Source organism: Eublepharis macularius, chromosome 7 (genome assembly GCF_028583425.1).
Source record: "Eublepharis macularius isolate TG4126 chromosome 7, MPM_Emac_v1.0, whole genome shotgun sequence".
NCBI lineage: Eukaryota > Metazoa > Chordata > Lepidosauria > Squamata > Eublepharidae > Eublepharis > Eublepharis macularius.
Window position 1 is genome coordinate 38,740,938 of NC_072796.1, and position 23,461 is coordinate 38,764,398.

Below are 23,461 nucleotides of genomic sequence, written 5' to 3' on the forward strand. Positions count from 1 at the left end.
AAGATGCCACTGGACTTTTGTTTTATTCTTGTTTGTATACTTTAGTTTTACATACAAATATCATATTAAGACATCTCTCCATAAAGAAAACTAGCACGTTACTGCAAAAGTAGGCAAGACATCTCCATTCCAACATCTAGTTTCCTGTTTGTAGTGATGTGAACCTGGAAACTCCCAAGGTCCAAAGAACAAGTAATTTTTAAAAAGGAGATCCTCGCTCCTTTCAAGTTATTCTATCATGTGGAGAGCATTTAAGTCTGAATAACTCAAATTTTCTCCTACCATAAGTATACTCGGGAACAGGATTCAGACTTTGTAATTCCAAACACCATAAATCAAGCCACGTGAATTCATTTTAATTCAGATTTTCTGAATGAACGTCAGAATCCATCGTGAGAAACAGAATATTTGGCCTCAGCCTATTCAAACTTAGTTTTTTAAAAACACGCGTTGTCAGTTTCCACCAAAAGCACCTCGTACTATTCCACAAACAAGCACATTTGTAGAAAACGGACTCAGGTAATAGCTTGTGATTTAAGGTCGCGACATCATTTCAACAAATTGTTGGCCAACCATCCTACTTCCACGCAAAACACCTGTGGTCAGAATGTAGCTGTGACCCGTGCAACGAAGAGCTGCATAACCTCTCACCCGCATCCCTTCTCCCCGCCCACCGCCTTATCTGTTGCTTCACAGCACCAGCGTCGCCTTCGTTTCGAGCCGGAGGCAGAGCCAACAAACGGATGATACCATCTAACACATAACGAGGGGAGGAGCTTTAGGCTCGGAATGGTACATTCCATTCTGGGCGTCCTCCTTTGACGTTCGCGCTATGCTAGAAGAGCTGCGTTCAACCTGCCCTCTCAAAGATAGTCCTACGCTTGCGCAGTGCGGGCTGCGGACAGTGACAGGCACGGCGGAGAAGGCCGCGGGGCCGGGGCCATGGCGGAGCCCGACGAAGTTCCCGGCGGCAGTGCCGTGGACGACTCGAAGGCGTTGAGCGCGGGGGAGTATTCGCGGCGCGTTCACCAATGGCTCTGGGACTCGTACTGCGGTTACCTCAGCTGGCAGAGCGGGCTGGCTGCGCTCATGGCCGGAGCCGCGACGGCTTCTACCGCCGCCCCGCCGCCGAGCGCCTACTACTACAGCCCCTTCTACTACCTCCTCGCGGCCCCTCCAGCCGCTGCGCCCGAGCCCAGCGGCCCCTCCCGCGCACCCCTGGCTTGGCAGCAGCCGGCGACTGGCAGGCTCGCACCCCTCAGCCAGCGAGCTGGGCCCGCCCCCGCCAGCTCTCTGCGGGACACCGCTCGGCCAGCAGGTAGGTAGGTTGGTAGGTGGGGAGGCAGGGGAGGTGAGGCCGGGGGCAAAGGGCCTCCTCCGCGAGGGGGGGGGGAAGACGGGCGGGGCTGTGCTGAGCATAGAGGGGAGCGCCTTGCTCGGGTTGGGTACGTGTGGGACCCTGGCTTAGGGTTGCCAACCTCCAGATGGTGGCTAGAGATCCCCGGAATTGCAGCTGATCTCCAGGCTGCAGGGATTAGTTCATTTGGAGAAAATGGCTGCTTTAGAGGGTGGACTGACTGTATGGCATTATATTCCGCTGAGGCCCCTCCTCTCCCCACCTCTGCCCTCCCCAGGCTTCACCCCCAAACCTCCAGGAATTTCTCAACCAGGAGCTGGCCAACCCTGCAGCTAAGGCGGCGGTGTATATTTGGAAGTTTTATTTCTTGCCTTTCTGTTATGTTGTCCTTTAAAGCGGTGTATAAAAAAATAGTGATAGCAAGTGCGAGTACAACCCATAAAAAATTGACTCAAAACGGCCAGAGTGATTGCCCTGGTACTCTGTTACAGCAAAGTAAAAAATTAAAATAAACAGGGACTTAAATGTCAGCACCTGGAGAAACTGGCTAGTCTTTTATTCTAGCATTCTTTTTGGACTAGAGGCCATAGGAGGTTATGAAGAAAAACATTCTCAAACTCAGGGTCAACGAACCAGGAAAGCACAGGATAAGTTATAATTAAGTAAAATTCATATGTTATCAAGAAAAGTGCAGGAGCCATTTGCAGTTTGTGCCTGGCAATTGCACTGTGGATGGTCTCTGTAATTTTCTTGATTGCATTTGAATTTTTAAAAGATGCGAAGCGTGTGCCATTTTCTCCCAGTCTTTGTTAATAAGAGCATACGGAGGATAGCTTATGAAACCAGTAAATAATTATTCAGGATGGCCAGCTACATTGCTCTTTCTTGACTTCGTTCATGTTAAAATATGAATGGGGGTAATTAATGGAAGGTCTGGTCTATCCAGCAGCTGTTGGTCATGATAGCCTCCTTATTCAAACAGGGGAAAACAACGGAACGATTGTAATCATATCCTGCATGTTGCTTCCTGAAAGCAGCTGGCTAATAAGCGCTGGAAAGTAGGATGCTGGACTCGATGGTCTCCGTCTGACCCAGCAAGAGTCTTTCTGTTTTTAACGTTCTCCCAGATCCAGAAGAGTTAGTGTGTTCATCTGCAGTCGCAAAATAGTAGAGTCCAGTAGCTCCTTTAAGATCAGCCAACTTTATTGTAGCATATTGATACATCTGACGAAGAGAACTGTGGTTCTCAAAAGCTTATGCTACAATAAAGTTGGTTAGTCTAAAGGTGCTACTGGACTCTTTACTATGTTCTCCCTGTGCTGCCTTGTATTTTGCAGAGGGGCACCGCTATAAAACCCAAGGTAATACTGTAGTGCCTTTAGGATGTGTGGCTCTGTCTCTGCAGTAGTGATGACATACCTGGCCACTTGGATGAAACGCTCAGCATAATGAATGTTTTGTGGAAAAATAAATCCAGTGTGGATTGCATAGTACAGATGAGTGCCAGATTGCATCAGTTGCAGTAGTTTGAAAGTGAATACAGAACTTGACATAGCACCTACTAAGCGCTCTTATTTATACTATGCAGAATTGTTTTAAACTGTGCATTTTTGCACTGGGCACTTAAAATACTGAATCTTTTTTCCCCCACAGGTCGTGAATTTGTTATCCCGTCCTTGGCTCACAGGTTTATAGCAGAGATGGTGGATTTCTTTATTCTATTTTTTATTAAGGCAACCATTGTTTTGAGTATTATGCACCTCAGTGGAATAAAGTAAGTTGCACAATACATTGCATGACTACCCATTTTCACTTCTCTGTTCCTAAGAATTTAATCCTAATTCTGTTTTAAGTGGTAAACCTGTTTCTGGGTAGTGCTGTTTCAAATTGGAAGTAGGGGTTCACATCAGATTCTCCTCTGTAATAACACATCACTGCAAACAGGAAACTAGATGTTGGAATGGAGATGTCTTGTCTACTTTTGCAGTAACGTGCTAGTTTTCTTTATGGAGAGATGTCTTATTATGATATTTGTATGTAAAACTAAAGTATACAAACAAGAATAAAACAAAAGTCCAGTGGCATCTTAAAGAGTAACAACTAGACTTGTATTTGTCTTTTCCTATACTGCACTAACACAGCTACTCCTTTGCATAGAAAGAGCTTGGGTTTGTACATGACTACAGCAATTGGTGATAATGCCCTTCTAACTTTATTAGACTAATTTTGCATCTGTATTGTGACAAGAAACTACTGTTTCTTTGCTAAGCTAATTTAACACAATAGCATCATTATAATAGTAGCAGAGGAGTTAGCTGGGTTAATCTGTAGTAGCAAAAACAAAAAGAGACCAGTAGCACCTTTAAGACTAACCAACTTTATTGTAGCATAAGTTTTCGAGAATCACAGTTCTCTTCATCAGATGCAGACAAATTACTATTATAATTGATGCATTATAATTGATGTATAATGCATCAATTAGTAGCCGCTGATGCTGTGAATAGTCTGTACAATTGGAAAAGGAGTCTTTTGACCCAGTTAAAAACTAACTCATTTATTGAGGTGTAAGCTTTTGTGGGTTCTAGTCGCTCAAAGCTGGTCACAATAAATGTTAATATTTAAGGTTAATATTTAAGATTCCTTCTTAAATGTAGGTGAGGCATTATTTACCCCCACCCCCAAACTCTGCATTCTTCCGTGTTTGCACTTACATGTTTGCTTGTAATGCTTGTTACAGCTTTGAAACTATGCAGATGTAACCATTGCTACAGTCGTGGGCTGTATTTGATTGCACAGAAGTTGATAAGAATTTACTATGCAGAGTTACTCGAGTCTCCGTTGCATTGGACATGTGTTGTTTACAGCGAAATTATTTGTAAAATGTCTCATTTCTCTTTAAATTTTGAAGTAAATAACTTAGTATATTTTGATAAACAGAGCCTTACGCTAGTTGATTGGAAATGTTGAGATGTTCCTGCTTATTTCCTTATAACAGCAATAGTATTGCAGTTAGGATGTTGAGATTATCATGCTGTAAGATTTACAGAAAGTTTAACCCAAGGGCTGCCTTGCATGGCAACCCCAGGACATTTTGGGAAAAAGCAAGATCAGACCCAAGGATTTCTATGCTATTCCAGCTGTCGTGATTTTGTAGGTACAAACATTTTTTCATGGAAGAGGGGAACCTTTTAATGTAAAATGAGTGTTTGTAACATTCTTGAAAGGATTACAGGTTCCAAACCCAGTAGTAGTGTCCAATTGATCTGATTTGACTGGCATAAAATCTTAATGCAATTTCATGTGTTTATTTTACTAGTAAACTTTGTGTACCTAAAATTAAGATGTTGGTATTGGCCATTTATTAAGGAAATCCATATTGTTTTATAATACCTGTTAGAATTCTGTGGAATATTTTTTGCATATTAAAATGAAGTTTTATGTTCAGGGATATCTCAAAGTTTGCAATGCACTACATCATAGAGGAAATAGATGAAGAAACCTCCATGGAAGACTTGCAGAAGATGATGGTAGTGGCGCTTGTCTACAGACTGCTAGTCTGCTTCTATGAGGTATCTAACTATGCTGTCAATAGGACATGTATTTCATAAGGTATCTTGTTTTAAGATGAAACTTGAGTATTGGCTTATTTCAAGAGCATGCTCTTTTCTCTGTTAACTTGAAAAAGATAATAATCTAATGCACTTCACTTAAGGAAGCATGCAGAAAAGCCAGCCTCCAAGTTTTTATTACAACCTGCCTGTTTACAAGTAATTGTGCCTTGATTTCTCCCCCATGGGGCTCCCAGAGACTTATCACAGCTTTCTCTCATCTCCCATTTTATCTTCAGAAAAACAATTCTGAGAGAAAGTGTGAGGGATTGACTGCCCCAAGGTCACCATGACAGAACAGGGAATCACTCAAAACATTACCCCATGCTGGTTCTTGTGAGATCAATCAGCCTAGCCTAGGATGCACCTAAGCAGATAGAAGCAAGCAAGCTGGATGCTTAGGGGCATGGAGCCGCTTTTGTGAGGTTGCTGCATCATGTGCTTGATGCTGATTATATGAGTCATAATATGGCTGCTAGTTGATTGCATTCAAGATACCTTTTTGAGGCACAGAATTTGTATTTGAATGCCCCTCATAGTAAAATATATAAAATGGCCTTTTTTCTTTCAGATTATTTGTATTTGGGGAGCTGGTGGGGCAACGCCTGGGAAATTTTTACTTGGCCTGCGAGTTGTGACATGTGACACATCTGTTCTTATTGCACCAAGTCGTGTATTAGTGATTCCATCCTCCAATGTGAGCATGACAACGTAAGTATCACTGTCATGTGAATATTAGACTGTAGTTTACTTGAATTAAAAACTGTTCTATTAATATTGTGTAAAGCAATGTATGTTTTTTTGTGGGAAACACCAGTTAACTGCAACAGATAAGTGCTGTATTTGTATTACATTTTGGTAGCAGTACAACATTTAACTGGACACCTCATAATAAACTTTCATTTGGAATTGGGGAAACCTATTTGCCAAGGAAGAAAGTTAATTATTTCTATTACCTTTGCATTACTGCTCTGAATTTTCAGATAACTGTAAGAGACGTTTCTGAAGTGAAAGTACCATAACACTGAGAACTGGGTACCTGCCATCTCATTCTCTGAATAGATGATATTCTGTTGAAGGGATTGAAATCTGCTCTGATCAGAAGTAGGCAGTACTCCTAAACTGTATATCCAAGGCAGACCACCACTCTAACTATAAAGTTGTTAAAATCCAACACGCTCATCTCATTCAATATCTACTGCCTAACTTTTATTGACTTGTACATACATGTGTACCAAAGCAACTGGAAGAACTAGATAAATAACTATTTGTTTTCATCCATATTACTTTGACTTTTGCTTAATCTACCATTAAGGTATATTAAGAAGCATGCTTAGTGCCATTGTATCAGCATTTTTACTTTCATGTGGCTTTTTGGGTTGCTTCTAATATCAGTTACGACACATCCCTGCTTCAGTCTGCAGAGCCATTCCATTATAGCCTGCATTCTGTGATTATTACACTGTGCAAAGTGGCTACAGCTCAACAGTAATTAAGTTAGCAGTACTAATAATTAAAACCTCTAAATTAATTGTGAAATTTAATACCACAACTTAAGCAGCCCAAATGCCTGTATTAAAAGCAGTATTTTACAGCTGATCAAGAGAATTTCTGGGATAATGTTTCCTTTCAACTTCTGTTGCTATCTTAGAGCAGTACTTTGTGTAAAATGATAAAAGTAAAACATACAATGAAAGTTGTACAGCATAAAATAGCTGAGATACAAATGCTCGTTTGTGAGGGCTCGTATGTGCCTCTCAACTAAAGGCATGTCTCTGATATTACTGTTACATGTTTTGGTAGTCGTGGTGTGTCAGAATGACTGTTGTCTAGACAGACTCCAGCTACATTGTTTTCTTCTCCTTCCAGATCTACCATACGAGCTTTGATCAAGAACTTTTCCATCGCTTCCTTTTTTCCTGCATTCATTACCCTGCTGTTCTTTCAGCATAACCGAACAGCCTATGATATTGTAGCAGGGACAATTGTGGTAAAAAGAAATGGTATCAGATGATATCTAAAGAAGCCTCGATTTTACTGTTCAAACTAGCTGATGAACATTTGTGTTGTTGGATTTCTGAATCTGTCACTTCAGTGCCAGTGACCATCTTGAAAATCCTGTTTTTTCTTCCTGCATCACTACTTTGGAGAAAAATGTTTAATTTTTAGTATTTGAACTAAGTAAGAAAACAAGTTATCTTCAAAAGACATTGGCAGAGACAGATGCTAACAGTTTGAATCCTATACCGAAAGGTAGACGGACTCATGACCAGCACACACAAACACTCTTTTGTTATCAGAGGAGGTAATCAAAAGGTATTAACAGTATTTTAGTGAAGGTAACAGTGCCACATTCCTATTCTTGAGAACTGCCGAGGGTTTTCTACTTCAAAAAGCCTCAGTCTCTTAAATACAATCATTGTATTATTTCAATGCACTTTTTTGTGTTACATGACTTCCATGGTGAGGCTGTTTTGAACATTAAATAGAGCAGAAACCATCACAGTAGGCAGGTAATATTGGTATTAGTGAATTTGTAAATATTCCAAGCTCTGACTCTAAAGAATTCAGATCAACTGCAGTTTAATCTTGGTTTTTGATGGAGATTAAATGGTTTGACTGCTGCCACCCACTCCCTCCAAGCAGTTCCATGTCTTTCCCATAGATACTTAACAGCTTCTTATAAAAGCACAGAAAATACTTCTTAAACTTTATTTTAGTTTCAGATCAAACTTGGTATAAGCAGAAATCTATGCATATCTTTGCATCAGTTTTTAAAAGGATAGCACTATTGCCGAAGTAATAAAGGGAATTGTGCAAGGTTGTTTAAAAATCAAACATATAAATAGGTAGTTTTCTTTGTCTGATGACTGTGTGCCTGGCTAGCTTAAATTTACTTAATGAAATATATTTTGCATGATTGTTTTAAAAATATACAATACTAAATAGCTTACACATCAGTATAAGCTTTTTAGGTTTGATCCATCTTTATGTATTTCTTTACAAGTATTAGAATTCTCTTTCACAGGTATAAAATAACTAGAATAAGCTATTTTCACTATCTTGTTTCAAGTTAGCCTGTAAGAAAGGAACTAATTTATTTTATTGGGCTATGTGGTGCTTTTTATTTCTCATAATTGCCTTTTAAAAAGTGTAATAAATATACACTGCAGTTTAAATTTTGGAAAAGCATCCCAGTGTAAGGTTTAACACCAAGCCATGAATTTCCTTGAAAGGTGCATACTACATTGTACTGCTTGCTGTTAACATTGTTGTACGTGTACCTATGTACATGTACGTGCAGGGGACCTCTGAAAACAAAAAGGGGGGGGAAAGGATCAGCAGTAATTCAGTAGGGCACAACAAAGAAGAAAAGCCAGTGTTTCTACCTTCCAGTAATATGGTTCAAGCAAAGTTAAGTATATTAGCAGGAAGGGAATCAGTGATTGCAGCCCATTGCTTCATGCCTGAAATATAAGTGGATAAAGAGTGAGCGTTCATTTTACTTGTTCTGATAATAAAGTGGAAGTCAAAGCAAACCTGGAAAATACTGGTAGAGTTTTCAACACTGGCTGTAGAGAGGGACCTCTAAGAAAACACCCATGCAGGCTGAGATATTTAGCACAAATTTCTATTTATTGTGGTAAGGATGATCTCACTAAGCACTACCTAGAATATAGCAAACTTTTGCCTTCACTAATCATAAGTTAGCAATACCTTGAGTGATGTGAGGAAGCTACTAGCATATGGAGAGAAACAAAGGCTGTCTGTTGAATTTGTCAGTGTGGCACAGCAGTTAGCGTTGTCTTTAGGCCAGCGAGACAATTTCAAGTGGGCCTTAACCACAAAACTTACTATGTGACTTAGGGCTCGGACCTGTCTCCCTTATCTCACAAACTTGTAAGTGGGGGGGGGGGGGCACCCAGAACTATTTGGAGGAAAGATGGCAAAACATGCAGTGTTCTAGCCTAACTTACGTATAGAAACCTCTGGTGAGGAAAATGCTTCTGCTGCAAATGACATTTCGGCAGCAGAAATACAGCATTATCTAACAGAGGTCATAATGAACTACAGGGTGGGCTCTGCTGCAAAGTGTAGCTCAGCTATCACAAGTCAGAGAAAGGTGGACTATAAACATAAACAAATTACATCAGCAAAAAAGTATTAGGGATTTGATACTATATTAAAGTATAGGACTGTAGAAATAGTAAGAAATCAATCCCCACTCCCACAGTATTAAGTCCTGTAAGGCTTATTTGTACATAGCCTTTCATGGCAGTTGCAGTTGATACTTTTCTCAACCCCTTTCTAGCTTAAATATTATCACATGAAACTGTCTTATACTGGGTCAGGCTATTGGTCTATCAAGCTCAATACTGCCTATTCAGACTAGCAGTAGCTGTCTAGGGTCTCAGGTAGTTTTTCCTATCATCTACTTACCTGATACTTTTAACTGGATACATTGGGGATTGAAGCTGGGACCCTTCTGCATGACAAGCAGGTGCTCGACTACTGAGCCTTAGTCCCTGCCTCATAAAAAACAACTGCTTTGATTATGAAGAATTTCGGTGACACTGAATACTGCATTGTTTTACCTTGTGTGCAGACCAACCTAACATTCAGTAATAGTGTCCTCTCCAGAGATGAGATTGCATACAAGGCAAGGCCTGGTTATTTCAGTAATGCAAAATGAATTAAAATGGAAAGAACAAAAAGCTAATGCTAGCTGAACTATACAGAAATGATCAGCTGTTTACAATCACAGCTTTACAGAATGTTGCGCTTCCTTTTTCATATTCATAGCTAAAGGCACTTTTCTTTTTTTTAAGGCCCTAATGCCTCTGTGGCTTTAATCAGTCTTACACCCTTCACCCCCAGGTACTGCAAATACCACTAAAATAGTTTTATTTAAAGAATTTGTACAGTTTCTTAATAAAAGTTTACATCCTCAGAGAGCCCTGTCTTTATTCATTTTTGCCATTAAACAAGTAATTTTCTGTAATTGGAACAAAAGCATACTTACCAGTATAAGTTATTTTAGTAGCTAGCAAGATGATGTTTTAGTTGAAGGGATATCTTTTCCACTTGCCTCAAGACTTTCAGATCTTTCAAAATCTCATCTTGGTCTTTAGTTAAATACGAAGTACTAACATGCAATAGCAACTCTTTAATATAGTGCAAATGGACATTGCTAGGAGTCCTAACTACTGGTTACAGTGGTTAGGGATCCTGGATGGTATCTGAGATATTTAAGAGCTGGGCCAGCCTCTCCTTAGAATGGAGTCCCTACTCTCCAGCACTTCAGTGAATCAAGTTGGAAACTTCTCTCAAATGCTGCCTTTTAGAACATACCTGTTTTTACAAAAGGTGCTGTTAAGCATTACTGAGATTAGTCAATCTCTAAACCAAATGCCAAAAACAGATGTGATGCTGGGGAGATCAATGTTTGGAACTATAGATGTGGAACATAGTTGCCAAAAGTAGATCAAGACTGGGACCATAGCTCTGGAAAAGTGCCCCCCCTCGTTTTCCATATTGTAATTTGTCCCCTCTCAGTATTTTAGTAACAGCGGAAAGGGAAGAAAGAGGGCCTGCCCTTCTTCCCTAGCTAAAAGAAGCTGGGGTGCATAATTTGGTGAAATAGTGCTTATCCCACCCCTTTCCCCAACACTGAGGCCTGCAATCCATCATATTAAATTCAAGTGTCCGGATCTAAACAACTTCCCATCACAACTGTTGCTTTTGCCTCGAACTACCCATAATACCCAACAGATGTGCTACTACCCTCCATGCCTTATACATTTGTGCTATGTATGATCCCACATGGAAACTATAGAAGAGATTCTGTCAATGGCAACCCTGTCAAAATATAGCCATCCTCTTTTCCAAAAGGCAGTTTTGGAATCCAAGGGCCCTATGCAGATGTGTGTCACTGTAGTAACCAGTTCTCAGGACCTTTTCACCAAAATGGTGACACCAGGGGAAGATTACCAAGGAGGAATTGCCTGGATATTTTTTGTGGAAAAATGTGGGTGTAAAGTCTTTACATGTGTTGAGAAGCTATTGCCTCCATACCCTTCCCCGAGACTTCAGAACGTGCCCTGTTAATGGGCACCCAACACAACGAACTGCGTTTGAAGTGGATCAGTTTGATTTTAATTACATATTTTAGATACATATGCTTGGGGTCACTAGGGCTGGGCATTGTTGATGTGGAGCTTTCTCCTATGTAAGCAAGAGAGTAAAATTTATGTCTATAAGATTAAAAGTAGTGGAGAGAAAAGCTACTTCACACATTGGTCTCTCATGAGAGTTCCTAGGCAAGGGGTGGGAGCACAAGGTTCAGGAACACACTTGTATCAATTCTTTTGGACTATGAACAGGCTAGGAAACGACTGGGAGAAAGGAATAAAGAAACAAGTTCTGCAGTACAAGTACCCAGTAGGTACTAGTCCACCACAATTCTCCAAGACCATCTCTGATCTTGTATGACTTAGTATACAAAAATACAGAATGAGTCCTAAAGTACTGCACTCCATTCTCCCAAGTACTAGAATGATCCTGGATCAGTACTAGTGCAGGAATTGACTTTGTTGCCATTATCTTTGTTTTCCGGGTCGTGTCATTCTTGCTCCCAGGTAGCAGACAGCATAGACCTCAGGAAATCCCATCAAGCCTCTGTAATCCCCGTATTTTTTTGTGAAATGATTAGGGTGCGTGCTTCAGGTTTCCGATTTGGGGAAAATACATGAATCGGACTCGATCAGTAAAGAACCGGGGCTCCGGAATCAGAGCGAGCATGCTGGCCCCGATTCGGAAATCCCAAATCAAAGATTCCCCAAAGCATTCAGGTTGCTTTGGGAAGCTACGGGATCTGAGTTTAAAGGGCCCTTTCCCTGCCCCTTGCAAGCGGCAGATCCCTTTAAACTTCAGCTGGCAGGCGGGGGGGGGGGGGGCAGCTGATCCATTTGAGGGGCAGGAAGGGCCGGAGGAGGCAGCTCCGTCCCTCCTCGCTGCCCTGCAGGGCTGTGCAGTGGCGGCGGAGGTCCTTCCTGTCCCTCAAATGGCTGCCGTGGTGGCAGAGGCGGCGGTGCAGGCCCTGCAAGAGTCATTTCCACGCTTCCCCACTGCCCAGCTGATCGGCCTCCCCTCTCTCTGCCAGCCAGGTAAGTGGGGTGGGTGGGTGGGGGTGCGTGGGTTTGGCCCAGGGGTGTGTGGGTGTGTGTGGGGGTTGCTCCCCCTCACTTCAGTATGCTCCAAATCTTTATGGAGCATACAAAAGCAAGCTAAAAGTGAGCTAAATTCTGGTAATTCAGGATTTTTGGGGGGTGCACACCCCTAGAAATGATCAACGGTAAAGGAACTAACAAGTATTAGTACACAGCAGTAAAGACAAACCCTCAAAAAAGCTGTCCATCTGGTTGCATTGATTAGGTAGCCTCTGCCTCACAGAATACAGGCTGTATAACCCAACTTTCCTTAACCAATTGGAGAGATTTCCCAGAGGGCAGAATACCCTCTTGCAATAGTAGAGAAATAAGCCAGCATGATATATCACTTAAGAGTATCAGGAAGACCCACATGGAATCCTCACTCTGCCGCTTGCTGAGAGACTTGGGACACTTAGCCTAACCTACCTCACAAGGTTGTTGTGAAAATGATGCAAGCTGCTTTGGGCCCCACTGAGGAGAAAGCTGGAGTATGCAAAAGTGAAGAGCTTAAGTGCATCATGCAACCTTATTATTTCATAATCTGAACACCATCTGTTAATTCACCAGTATAAGACACCAGCAAGTTCCTTTGGCACTTGGAGAGGACAGCAAAAAACTAGGGTGAAGGGAAAGGAATACCAATAATTTATTACCAAAATAATTCTCATAATGTCTTTGATTATAACAATCCTTTTCAAACCTAAATTGCCTGAAGTTGTCTATTAGTATCTTATTTTTTAATTGCTAGGCTGTAATTTTAATCAAGATACTCTCATTCCACGATTATATGTATTTATTATGATTTAACAGAAATTTTATTTTGAAAATTTAAGAGTCAGCCAAATGCTCCCGGCAATTGTATTGTCCTTTGACTTGAAAAGTTGGGCATCCTCATTAGGGGAGACCTAACAGCACAGAATTTACATTCAATTTGTATTGCTCAGTATTAATTAAATGTAGATATAAACACAATACTTATATCCTCTTAAACTGAGAATATCCTTTACAAATGCATTTCAGATAAGACCATACGTACCCTTCATTAAAATTCGCACAAACGTTTCATAGTTTTTATTGATGGCATTTATCCCATGGTTTAACATGTTAATTATACTGTAATAAACATGGCTTTAATATTAAACTTTTCCTTATTATCCAAAGTCACCAGAGTCCATTTCCGTAAATATAAAAATATATACTTAACACTTTGTACAATACTGGTTTTTGGTCCAAACAAAAATGGATCAGAAAAGCCAATAAACTCACTTTAAGAATTCCCAATTTTAAAGGTCTTTAATGGATTTAGGCAACTTTGAATAATGAGATTTACATAATAAAATCTGAGACAATACTAAACAAAAATTTGCGATAACACACAAAATTAAAATTTCAAGTTCACAGATCTGTTATGCCAAAGTAGTACACAGATAAACAGAATTGTATTTACATGTTTCATAATAAAATAATGAAAAAGGCGAGACAGGTGATAAGGAGCTGTAAGAATGAAAATAGAAAGAGGATCTAATCATTAAATGAAGTACTATAGATCTAACTAGTCCTTAGGAGGGACCACCCTTTAAATCATTCTTCCTCTATCAGAAAATTTTAGTGCACGATACACGCCACTCACTCACTTCACACGTACATCAGCACAAACTCCGCATAGAAATCATTCATTATCCACATTCTCTACTCTATACAGACTCCCCTCACTGATATAATTACGATTTCCGAGGTGTCAGTAAACGCAGATGAGCGTACGAAGTGGTGCAAACAGAGGTATTATATGAAGCCATTCGCTGTGCAGGCTATATTTACATCTATAGCCAAACCATGCCAGGTCAGTGAAGAAAGACTGCTGGATTCTAAAATAGTTTTGCTTAAGGTCCTCCCAGCCACCAATTCTAATCGTTGTTTTAAAAAAACTAAATGGAGAGGGCAAAAAAAAGCGAGCATTGTTTAGGCAGACGTGGCTTCAGCTAAACCCAGCACGAGGTACAATTCAGTAATTGAACAATGCAGGTCAACCAGCTGTGGTAACAGAGTTGCTGTCGGTAACGATCGATAATATTTATTTTCTACGTCTAACAGCCGTCTTTATCTTCCGAGCAGCTAGTGAAGATCCAGTTGCTGAGAAAATATTTTTCCCATTACTCCTGCTTTGGGAGGAGGGTAAAAATCAAAAGTAAGGAACTTAGAATGATATATCGGAATGCTTTTAATTTTAGAACAAACATGAAAAATGCATGCACTAGCAAATGAAGATAGATCATCTGGAGTACCCTATTAAACCTTTTTTTACTAAATGCATCGTTTTCTACAGATTGCATCTTTCAGTTAAAGAGTCTTGATCTCAACCTCTGCTTCAAAAACAGCAGCATACACAAACCTCATCTGAAAGGTTAATATCAACCTTCCAGTGTTATCACATTATTCTTGTGTTTCAACTCAATATCCATTGATTTCTAATAGCTGCAACATTTTTGTTTAGTATGCATTTGCAAGCTCACTTATCACACACCAATGCATGTGATTTTTCATAGATGTTTTTTCCACTTTTTCAATTTTTTCCAAGAAATAATTAGAAATTTTGGGGAACACTGAGAAAATTCTGATGAAATACTTTCCTTCTGGACTGTGTGAAATGCTTTTTAAGAAAAATATGCTAAGAATTGTGTACTATAAAATTTTTTATGTAGGACAACATACTATTAGATAAACGATAATTCCTGTGCATACCAGTTGTGTGAGATTTTAAGGACATGTTCATTGTTTAAATGTGACTAATTTATCCACAATTAATATGATACACTGATATATGCAACCCTAACATTGACCTCTTTAATAGAGTACAACTCAGTTCCAAAATCTACTGATAGATCTCCATATGCGCTCTGTCAGCAAAGGATATGGTCATATATATTTGCAGTTTTATTTGAACAAAACTAAGCACTACAATTTTATATGCTAAGTTATGAATGATGCATTTTATGATCCTAAATTGGTATATTAAGTAAATATTGCATATAATTCCCTCCTCACCACCCATTTCTATTGTTTTCCCATAGTGTCAAAAGGTCTAGAAAATTTATTTCTCAGGCCATGACAATGCATGTCTGAAAGTGTGGCACGGTTAACGAAAAAGCAGTACACAACCCTACCCATAGTTCTTAACCCCCTACTTACCCCAGGTTAAATGCTGAAGGCTGCGTGAATGAAAATCCTGAAGAGCCTGCAGGCTGTGCTGGTGCACCAGGAGGTGCACCAAAGGTAAATACTCCTGGGCTACTGCCTGCAAAGTTGAAATTAGTAGAACTACTTCCAAACTGGAACACTGGACCTAAAAGAGTGAGACAGTGACGATTAGTTTCTTAAGTGTGACAAGCATTTTTTCTCACGGTTATTTTTAATGTCTACTGGAAATCATAAATTTATCTAGAACCTCTGAATTCATGGTGACAGGGAAACATCAGCAGTTCACTTAATCCCTATAGTTGAATATGACAGTAAGATTCCACAGGGATAAGAGCAACGCCAACTACTTATCGGAATTCCCTGGCATATGCTGGATTCCACACATTGTCCTCCTGAATCCAAGAATGAGGCACCCAAGAAAACTCTGAACTCTTATTTCTATCACAGGTCCTCTCCATGAAAGCCTCTTCTGAAACTAGGGTCACCAATAAGCTGGGGGAGGGGGGGGGAAAGTCCTGTCCTGTCCTTTTAACAGTGCCTTAATGTGTAGAAATGGGCAGGTGAAACTTTTCATGGTGCGGGTGAGGGGTGGATTAACCTAACCTCATCTGGTAAATAACATCCTATTAAGCCTTTACTAAAGATGCAGGACATGGCTTGGAGATTGTATGTCCAAATTAAAAGAGGTGACAGAAGAACAAACAGAGAGGACAAACTGCCTCTTGAGGAACCTTTACTACCTGAACCCCTCTGTCATCCCATGCCACAATCCCTCACCATCCCCACAACTGAGAAAGAAGAGAGGAAGGAAGTTATTACCCTACTAAAACATTTGGTGAGTTTCTGCTAGCCCCCAGTGAGTGGAAATGCCATATACATTCATCATTTATAGTTAACTAGCAACAAAGCCCATTGTGGGGGGAAAAATACAACGGGCTCTAGAAAGGGGAGGGCAGGCAGGCAGTCATTCGCTCCTCCTCTGTCACTGATTCCAGCTGGTGAAGGAGCGGGGTGGGTATTGTCATCTGCTCCACGCCTGATCTGCCTGATCTCGGCCATGTGAAGGGGTGGTGGGCTTTGCTACCTGCTCCATGCCGGGTAAAGGGGGGAGGCAGTGCCTTCTGTTCTGCTCCCATGACTGGGTGAAGGGGGGCAGGCATTGCCGCCTTCTCCGAGCCTGATCCCAGCTGGGTGAAGGGGGGTGGGCACTGCCAAGTGCTCCGCTCCTAATACCAGCTGGGTTAAGGTTGAGGGTGGCATTGCCACCTTCTCTACTCCTAATAACATCTGGGTTAAGGCAGGGGCGGGCACTGCCACCTGCTCTGCTACTAATACCAGATGGGTTAAGGCAGGGGAGGGCATTGCCACCTGCTCCACTCCTAATACCAGGTGGATTAAGGAGAGGGATGGGCATTGCCATCTGCTCCGCTCCTAATACCAGCTGGGTTAAGGCAGGGGGCAGGCATTGCGACCTGCTCCCCTCCTGATCCCAGCTGGCTGAAGGGGGGTGGGTATTGCCACCTGCTTTGCTCCTAATACCAGCTGGGTTAAGATGGGGGGTGGGCACTGCCACCTGCTCCGCTCCTAATACCAGCTGGGTTAAGGTGTGGGGGGCGTGGGCATTGCCACCTGCTCCATTCCTAATACCAGCTGGGTGAAGGCAGGGGGTGGGCATTGCCACCTGCCTCACTCCTAATATCTGCGGGGTGAAGACGGAAGGCGGGCATTGCCACCTGCTCCCATCCTGCTCCCGGCCTGGGCTTCCCACCACGGCATGTTTTCTGCAGGGACATGGTGCCTTGCCTAGGCTTCTCTCCATGACAGCGCCCTCTGGTATAAAGTGAGTTGTCTGAAATATGCTTACTCAACTATATAGGAAGTTTTTGTAAAATTTATAAAAATATTTGTTTAAAATATTAGCTAGCTGCCTTTCTACTTTATAGGAACTCAAGGCGGCTTACAATATAAACAAAATAACAATCATAAGATGGATTTTAAAAGTTTAAAAACACAGTTTAGGACTGCCAATAAACACAAAAAATAAAATTAATTAAAAGCAGTCTTAAATAAAGATGTCTTCAGCTGCCTCCTGAAAAACAGTAGTGAGGGGGCTAGGCACACCATCCTGGGGATGGTGTTCCATAACTGTGGGACTCCCAATGAAAAGGCCCTTTCTCATGTACCCAGCAGATGAGCTTCTACGCTGATGGGACAGTCAGGAGGGCCTCTTCCTGTGATAAATTCTTAGGCAAGAACATATGGGAGAAAGCTATCCTTCAGAAACCCCAGTCCCATGGCTTTAAAGTCCAAAAGCAACACCTTGAATTATGCTTGGGAGCGGACTGGTAGCCAGTGTAATTGCTGTAATATCAAGGTCACATTCTCCTGATAGCTGGCCCCAACCACCAGTATGCAGTAGTTGTATATTCATTTGTGTCGCTGTGTAGTAGTAGTAGTAGTAGTAGTAATAGATTTATATACTGCCCTTCAGGACAACTTAATGCCCACTCAGAGTGGTTTACAAAGTATGCCGTTATTATCCCCACAACAAAACACCCTGGTGAGGTGGGTGGGGCTGAGAGAGCTCCAGAGAACTGTGACTAGCCCGAAGTCACCCAGCCGGCTTCAAGTGGAGGAGTGGGGAATCAAACCTGGCTCTCTAGATTACAGTCCTGCGCTCTTAACCACTACACCAAACAAGACGTCTTGAATTAAATGAACTGACATTCAGCATATGCCTTTATCTTCCATGTGAGGTATATTCATAATGAAAGCCAGCACACATGGAAATATTTTTTTAAAACATCTTCTATTTCTATTATTTTAATATTATCAGACAATTCAAATCAAAACCTGATTCCTGAAATGCCCACCTCCACCCCCCATGAACCACTCATGACAAGAAGACTCAAAAAAGAGCGCAGAACAACTAAATACAACTGTTCACCAGGAACACCAGTCTATAGCACAAGATCTGTACAGTTAGCACTTACCAGAACTAGGGGCTGTATTAGAACCAAAACCAGGCTGTTGGGTAGCTTGCTGTCCAAAGACTGGAGGCTGGGTAGTACTTGACACAGACCCAAAAGCTGGTGGCCCAGACTGAGTGCCAGCAGAAAATAAAGATGATGATGTTGATGAAAGTGACCCAAAGGTTGGAGCAGGGGGCTGGCTGGAGCCTTGGCTCTGACCAAATGTTGGTGTCTGGCTAGCACCAAATGCTGAACCGGTGGCAGATGCTGAAGACCCAGAACCAAACACAAACGAAGAAGAGGAACCTAGAAAAAGTGAACACATGGATCTGCATTACATTAAGGCAGACAACTGATCCACCTAGTTCAGCACTGTCTGCTCTAGTTGACAGCAGCTCTCCAGTTTCTCAGGCAACAAACATCTTTCCTAACACTATCTGAGATTTTTTGAACTGGAGATGCCAGGGACTGAACCTGGGATCTTCTGCATTCAAAGCATATGCTCTTCCATTGGGTCAGAATAAACTCAGAAACTGCACTCAGTGGTTAAGAATCTGACAAATCAGAGAAGTTTCCAGCACATATAAATTGCCTTTTGTTTATAACTAAATGCTTCTCTTCAGATGCTAATCTTAGTTTAAGATACTTTAAATGACCATGAAATAATCTGATCTTTTATGATTGTGGAATAATAGCAACCTAGTTAAGGGCAAAATATCAACAGAGGCTAAACCTGCACCAGTCAACTGCGAGGTTTGCTATGAGAAGTGCCTCTACATCAGTTGCTTCTATGTACATCTCCAAAGTTTTAAACTTATGTGCATAGAAATGTTTCACCCGGTCAGATTTCCTACCACAGAACAGCCAAAAGCAGCCCCTTATTGAACTTTTAAAGCCTAAAACAAGTGCACACATACACAGCAACTATAAAGTTCCATTTCTGTGATCAGAAATAACAGCTGCAGCAGCCAATGAGGAAGAAAAGCAGGCACACAAAGAGTAGTTGAAATAGTTAGGTGGTGACAATTGTGGAGGTAGTGGTAAGAGAGTTATGCAAGCAAAGTACAAAGGATGAACAAAGTTGTTTTCAAAATCTGTACTGTCCAACCAAAAATTATTCTTTCTAAACCTCTACTTCTTTCTTCCACCAACCGTATTATATGGGCAAAATGCAACTACTAATTTACAGGCTAATTTAGAGTTGTTTTGAAGACTGTTGGAAAAACACTCAAACATTTAGGAAAAGCACTACATAAATACTGTTTATTACATCATTTTCTTCAAGAATCCCTTGAATTTGTTACTCAAACAGAACCTGGCCGAGCCCAGAATTCGAAAACAACCTTTTCTATACATCCTCCACAGCAACATTTTAGAAAGCCAAATGTCTTCAGTATATACTGTAAGTCCACATGCTCCCAAGTTTTCAGAATACCTGTGGAAGCTGCTGTGGTGGCGGCAGCTGCAAAACTGAAGCCAGAGCCAGCAGTACTGTTAGTAGTGGTTGCTGTCCCAAAGAGAAATGGAACAGGGGTGTTTGTGCTGGAGGTGGTCGCTGGTGGCTTGCTCTCTTGAGAGAACCCAAAAGACTGTGATGTACTGGAGTCAGTGGGATTACCAAAAGCAGAGCTGCTCACAGTGTTGCTGGCCTGTCCAAACAAAAAGGTTGTTGGGGGAGGATTGGAGGCAGATGTCGTGTTGCTGAATACGCTGCTGCCACCACTGCCGGCAGAAACGCTTGGCACAGTAGAGTTAGAAGAACTAGGGTTCAAGAAACTGAATGCAGGCTTTGTTGATCCTGGATCTGAAAGGAAAAGTAATTACATTATTTTAGAAACAAGAACTGAAGATACAAAGACAGGGAGTGAATACTCCTGCCCGAACACATGTAAAAGGTTCAAGGTTCTGGTATTGACCTATAAGGCCTTGTGTGGACTGGGGCCAGCATACTTGAGGGACCGTCTCTTTCCATATATTCCCCAGAGGACCCTCCGATCAGGAGAAAAACAAATGTTATTGGTCCCTGGCCCCAAGGAGGCCCGCCTCGCCTCGACTAGAGCCAGGGCTTTCTCAGTCCTGGCTCCTACCTGGTGGAACGCTCTGTCTACTGAGACCAGGGCCCGGCAGGATTTACTACCTTTCTGCCAAGCCTGTAAGACAGAGTTGTTCCACCAGGCTCATGGCTGAGGTTGGGCCTCTGCTGGCCGGAGGATGCAACATCTACCCTCCTCCCTGTGAAAGCTGCCCACCACTGTTTGTTTTTCAGCTGCTGTTACTGTGCTGCTATATCTAGTTGTACTACTGTATTGTTTGTTAATAGTTGTATTGCTGCCGCCAGGCAAAGAGTGCTGCTATTTTTATACGATGTTTTAATGTTTTAATATGGAACGTTTTAAAATGATTTTAAGGTTGTTATCCACCCTGAGCCCGCTTGCGGGGAGGGCAGAATACAAATATGATATAAATTAAAATAAATAAATAAATAAACTTGTCAGGCATCAGAGATCAAGACCATGTCAACAGTGCAGGACATGATCAAAAAAGTGAAGTCTTGATAGAGTTCTCCAGTGGCTCTATCAACAAATGCAAGATACTTTTTGAGAACTGCATTAGGTGACAAGCAAACTTATTCTACCTCTCATATTTGTACTGGTTAATCATATTCTTCTTCCGAATACTTTCCCACTAATGCTATTAGAGCCAGTTTGGTGTAGTGGTTAAGAGCACAGGACTCTAATCTGGAGAACTGGGTATGATTCCTCACTCCTCCACCTGAAGCCAGCTGGGTGACCTTGGGTCAGTCACAGCTTCTAGCTCTCTCAGCCCCACCCACCTCACAGGGTGTTTTGTTGTGGGGATAATAACAACATACTTTGTAAACCACTCTGAGTGGGTGATAAGTCATTCTGAAGGGCAGTAAATAAATTGAATGTTGTTGTTATTATTATTGTTATTCCTCTCCTCCACTCCACCCCCAAAGGTAGATGCTAATGCTTTTTTCAACTTGGCCTTTTTTTGTTCCCCTGTACTCTTCTTTCTGCTCCCTTACATTTCCAATTCTTTGTATTGTTATTTTCTTTCCTTTACTGATTCAGTTCAGATATCACACAAAACCACAGTTTATTTTAACTACTGTTAGTTTATGAAATCAGGATTTGGCTCACAGATGATCACACAAATCCTGGTTTGCTTCAAAAATGTTTTTCATGATCTTCTCTTTGTAGTTTGGGAGGACATCACTGGGGAACAAGCCAGGATTCAACCAGGATGTCTGTGTTCATCAAATCATAGCCATTAACTGTGGCTAATGAATGAACTTCAGACCTTGGCTTGATGGACCTAAGCAATCACAGTGATTGCCCAAATTCAGATAATCACACCAACTGCTGTCAGTTTAATTAAACATTCTTTCACAATATGTCTTAACTGTGCCACATTCTGATCTTTCCTTGCGTTTATGTTCACCTTGAAACACAATTAGTTCTCTTGGCCCCTTATACTGAAGTTCTTTTGACTTCATCCAGATCTTCCTCATGAAATTTTCTTTGAAAGAGCCCTTATTATTTTAGAGACTTCTCTCAACTTTATTTTTCCAGACTTTTTTGGTAGGTAGTTCTAGTATTGTCTCTTTCCCACCAATTCTGCCTTTTCAATCTGCCTCTTCAGTCTAGCTTCGTTACTTCTTCTCAAAATAATTCTCAAAGAGATTTTCAAATGTTGCATGCAAAGTGTTTTGGACACTAAGAAGTACAATATATAAATGCTAAGTATCTCATTCTTCTCTTGCAGATCTTTCTGTTCTCTTTTGTTTCCATGATTGCTTGATTCCATCACCTGATTAAGGTGTCTCTGTCACTCTTAGTACTCTATTTTTCTTCCTTTCCTACATCTTTAAGGAACTCTGAGTAGTAATAGTATCTTTCTTTACCATATATATTCTTCCCTATTGCTTCTATTGTCTATTTCTTTGGACTGAGCTGCCACTGTTATCTCAATAACCTAAAACTACTTCTCTGCTTATAATGTGTCTTCATCTTAATATTTATTTGCCTCTCAGGATATCCTCCCATGAGATTAAATTTGATCTAAACCTGAATTCCTGGGCCTTCCTTGTACTGCCTTTTCATTATCTTTGTTCAAGGTTAGCTTTCCCTTTCCTCACATTTTTATTCTGGAGTGGTTTTCAATTTATCTCCCCTTCTTCAAATCCAGTCTCATTCATTCTCTTATTCCAGACTCGGTCACTGCAATGAATTTCTGGTCTTCTGATGTTGCTTTAAAAAAACACATACACACACACTCTGCCCTGTTCTCCCATTTTCCAATTTCTCCAGGTTTTTATATTGGCTTTCTTTTCCATCTTGTATCCATTATAAAATATTTTAGTTTGCATCTTCGTTTTCTTGCTCCTTGCTATCTTGCTTACCTTGCAATAAATAAAACAGTAACTGCATCGCCTCAATGATCTGTGATTATTTCTTGACTGTAATTGCTTAATTAGAAGTCACCTAGTTCCTATAAAATCATTGATCCATAAATACTCATAAGTGAAAATTTGCTATATACAATTCTTTACATGTTTGAGTTTCCATTCCTGTTCTAGTTTTCCTGCCTCTTTCTATGCAAGGATTTCTTTAAGAGATGGCTATTTTACCAGTCAAAAGATACTTCTCCAACTAAATGATCAAAAATAGCCAAAACTATTTAAAGTATTAATTTAATAGAATTAGAACAAAGACAGTGACTTGTGACTACTGACAAAAATTAATTATAAAATATTATATATTAGTTATTTTAGAGATATTTGCTTGGAAATGTAAATATGTATTACCAACAAACTGAGTAGGGTTTTTTTTTATTCAGGCCCCATCAAATTTAACATGTAAATAACGAAAGTGCACTTAACAACTATAATGACATTCATGACTTCGGGAATACGTGACCAAGGTCAAACAAGTTTGTCAGCAGACCAGAATCTCAAGCCCAGTGGTGATTTCTAGCTATTACATTTATCCTAAAGTAAGTGGAAGTTTTAAAAAACCTTCTGTTCTGCAATTGAAACAAATATATTATTTACTTCAGATGCAAAACTGCAGCTAAAGCTCTAATCTAGAGGAC

At 40.9% G+C, this 23,461-nt stretch overlaps 2 protein-coding genes across 5 annotated transcripts in view; one reads left to right on the plus strand and one right to left on the minus strand.

Moving 5' to 3' along the window:
- Positions 1-868: 868 nt before the first annotated feature.
- On the plus strand, positions 869-9,920 carry FAM8A1 (family with sequence similarity 8 member A1). Its single transcript, XM_054985766.1, has 5 exons — positions 869-1,318; positions 3,011-3,131; positions 4,803-4,926; positions 5,537-5,676; positions 6,835-9,920. The coding sequence occupies exons 1-5, from the start codon at positions 943-945 to the stop codon at positions 6,977-6,979; spliced, it is 906 nt and encodes a 301-aa protein (XP_054841741.1). The 5' UTR covers positions 869-942; the 3' UTR covers positions 6,980-9,920.
- A 3,312-nt stretch (positions 9,921-13,232) lies between these two features.
- The window catches only part of NUP153 (nucleoporin 153), a 51,307-nt gene continuing 41,078 nt past the window's right edge, over positions 13,233-23,461 (minus strand). For 3 of the 4 annotated variants that reach the window (XM_054984957.1, XM_054984956.1, XM_054984954.1), the window contains 4 exons: positions 19,779-20,147; positions 18,365-18,649; positions 15,363-15,516; positions 13,233-14,335 (listed from right to left, as the gene is read on the minus strand). In XM_054984957.1, the coding sequence (XP_054840932.1) occupies positions 14,248-14,335; positions 15,363-15,516; positions 18,365-18,649; positions 19,779-20,147 (896 nt within the window). In that variant the 3' untranslated portion in view covers positions 13,233-14,247. The remainder of the gene's footprint in view (positions 14,336-15,362; positions 15,517-18,364; positions 18,650-19,778; positions 20,148-23,461) is intronic. The other variant, XM_054984955.1, reaches the window with a different exon arrangement.

Coding starts and splice junctions, on each gene's coding strand:
- FAM8A1 (XM_054985766.1), top strand. CDS start 943: ATGGCGGAGCCCGACGAAGTTCCCGGCGGCAGTGCCGTGGACGACTCG. Junction 4,927..5,536: donor TGCTAGTCTGCTTCTATGAG/GTATCTAACTAT, acceptor TTTTTCTTTCAG/ATTATTTGTATTTGGGGAGC. Junction 5,677..6,834: donor TCCAATGTGAGCATGACAAC/GTAAGTATCACT, acceptor TTCTCCTTCCAG/ATCTACCATACGAGCTTTGA.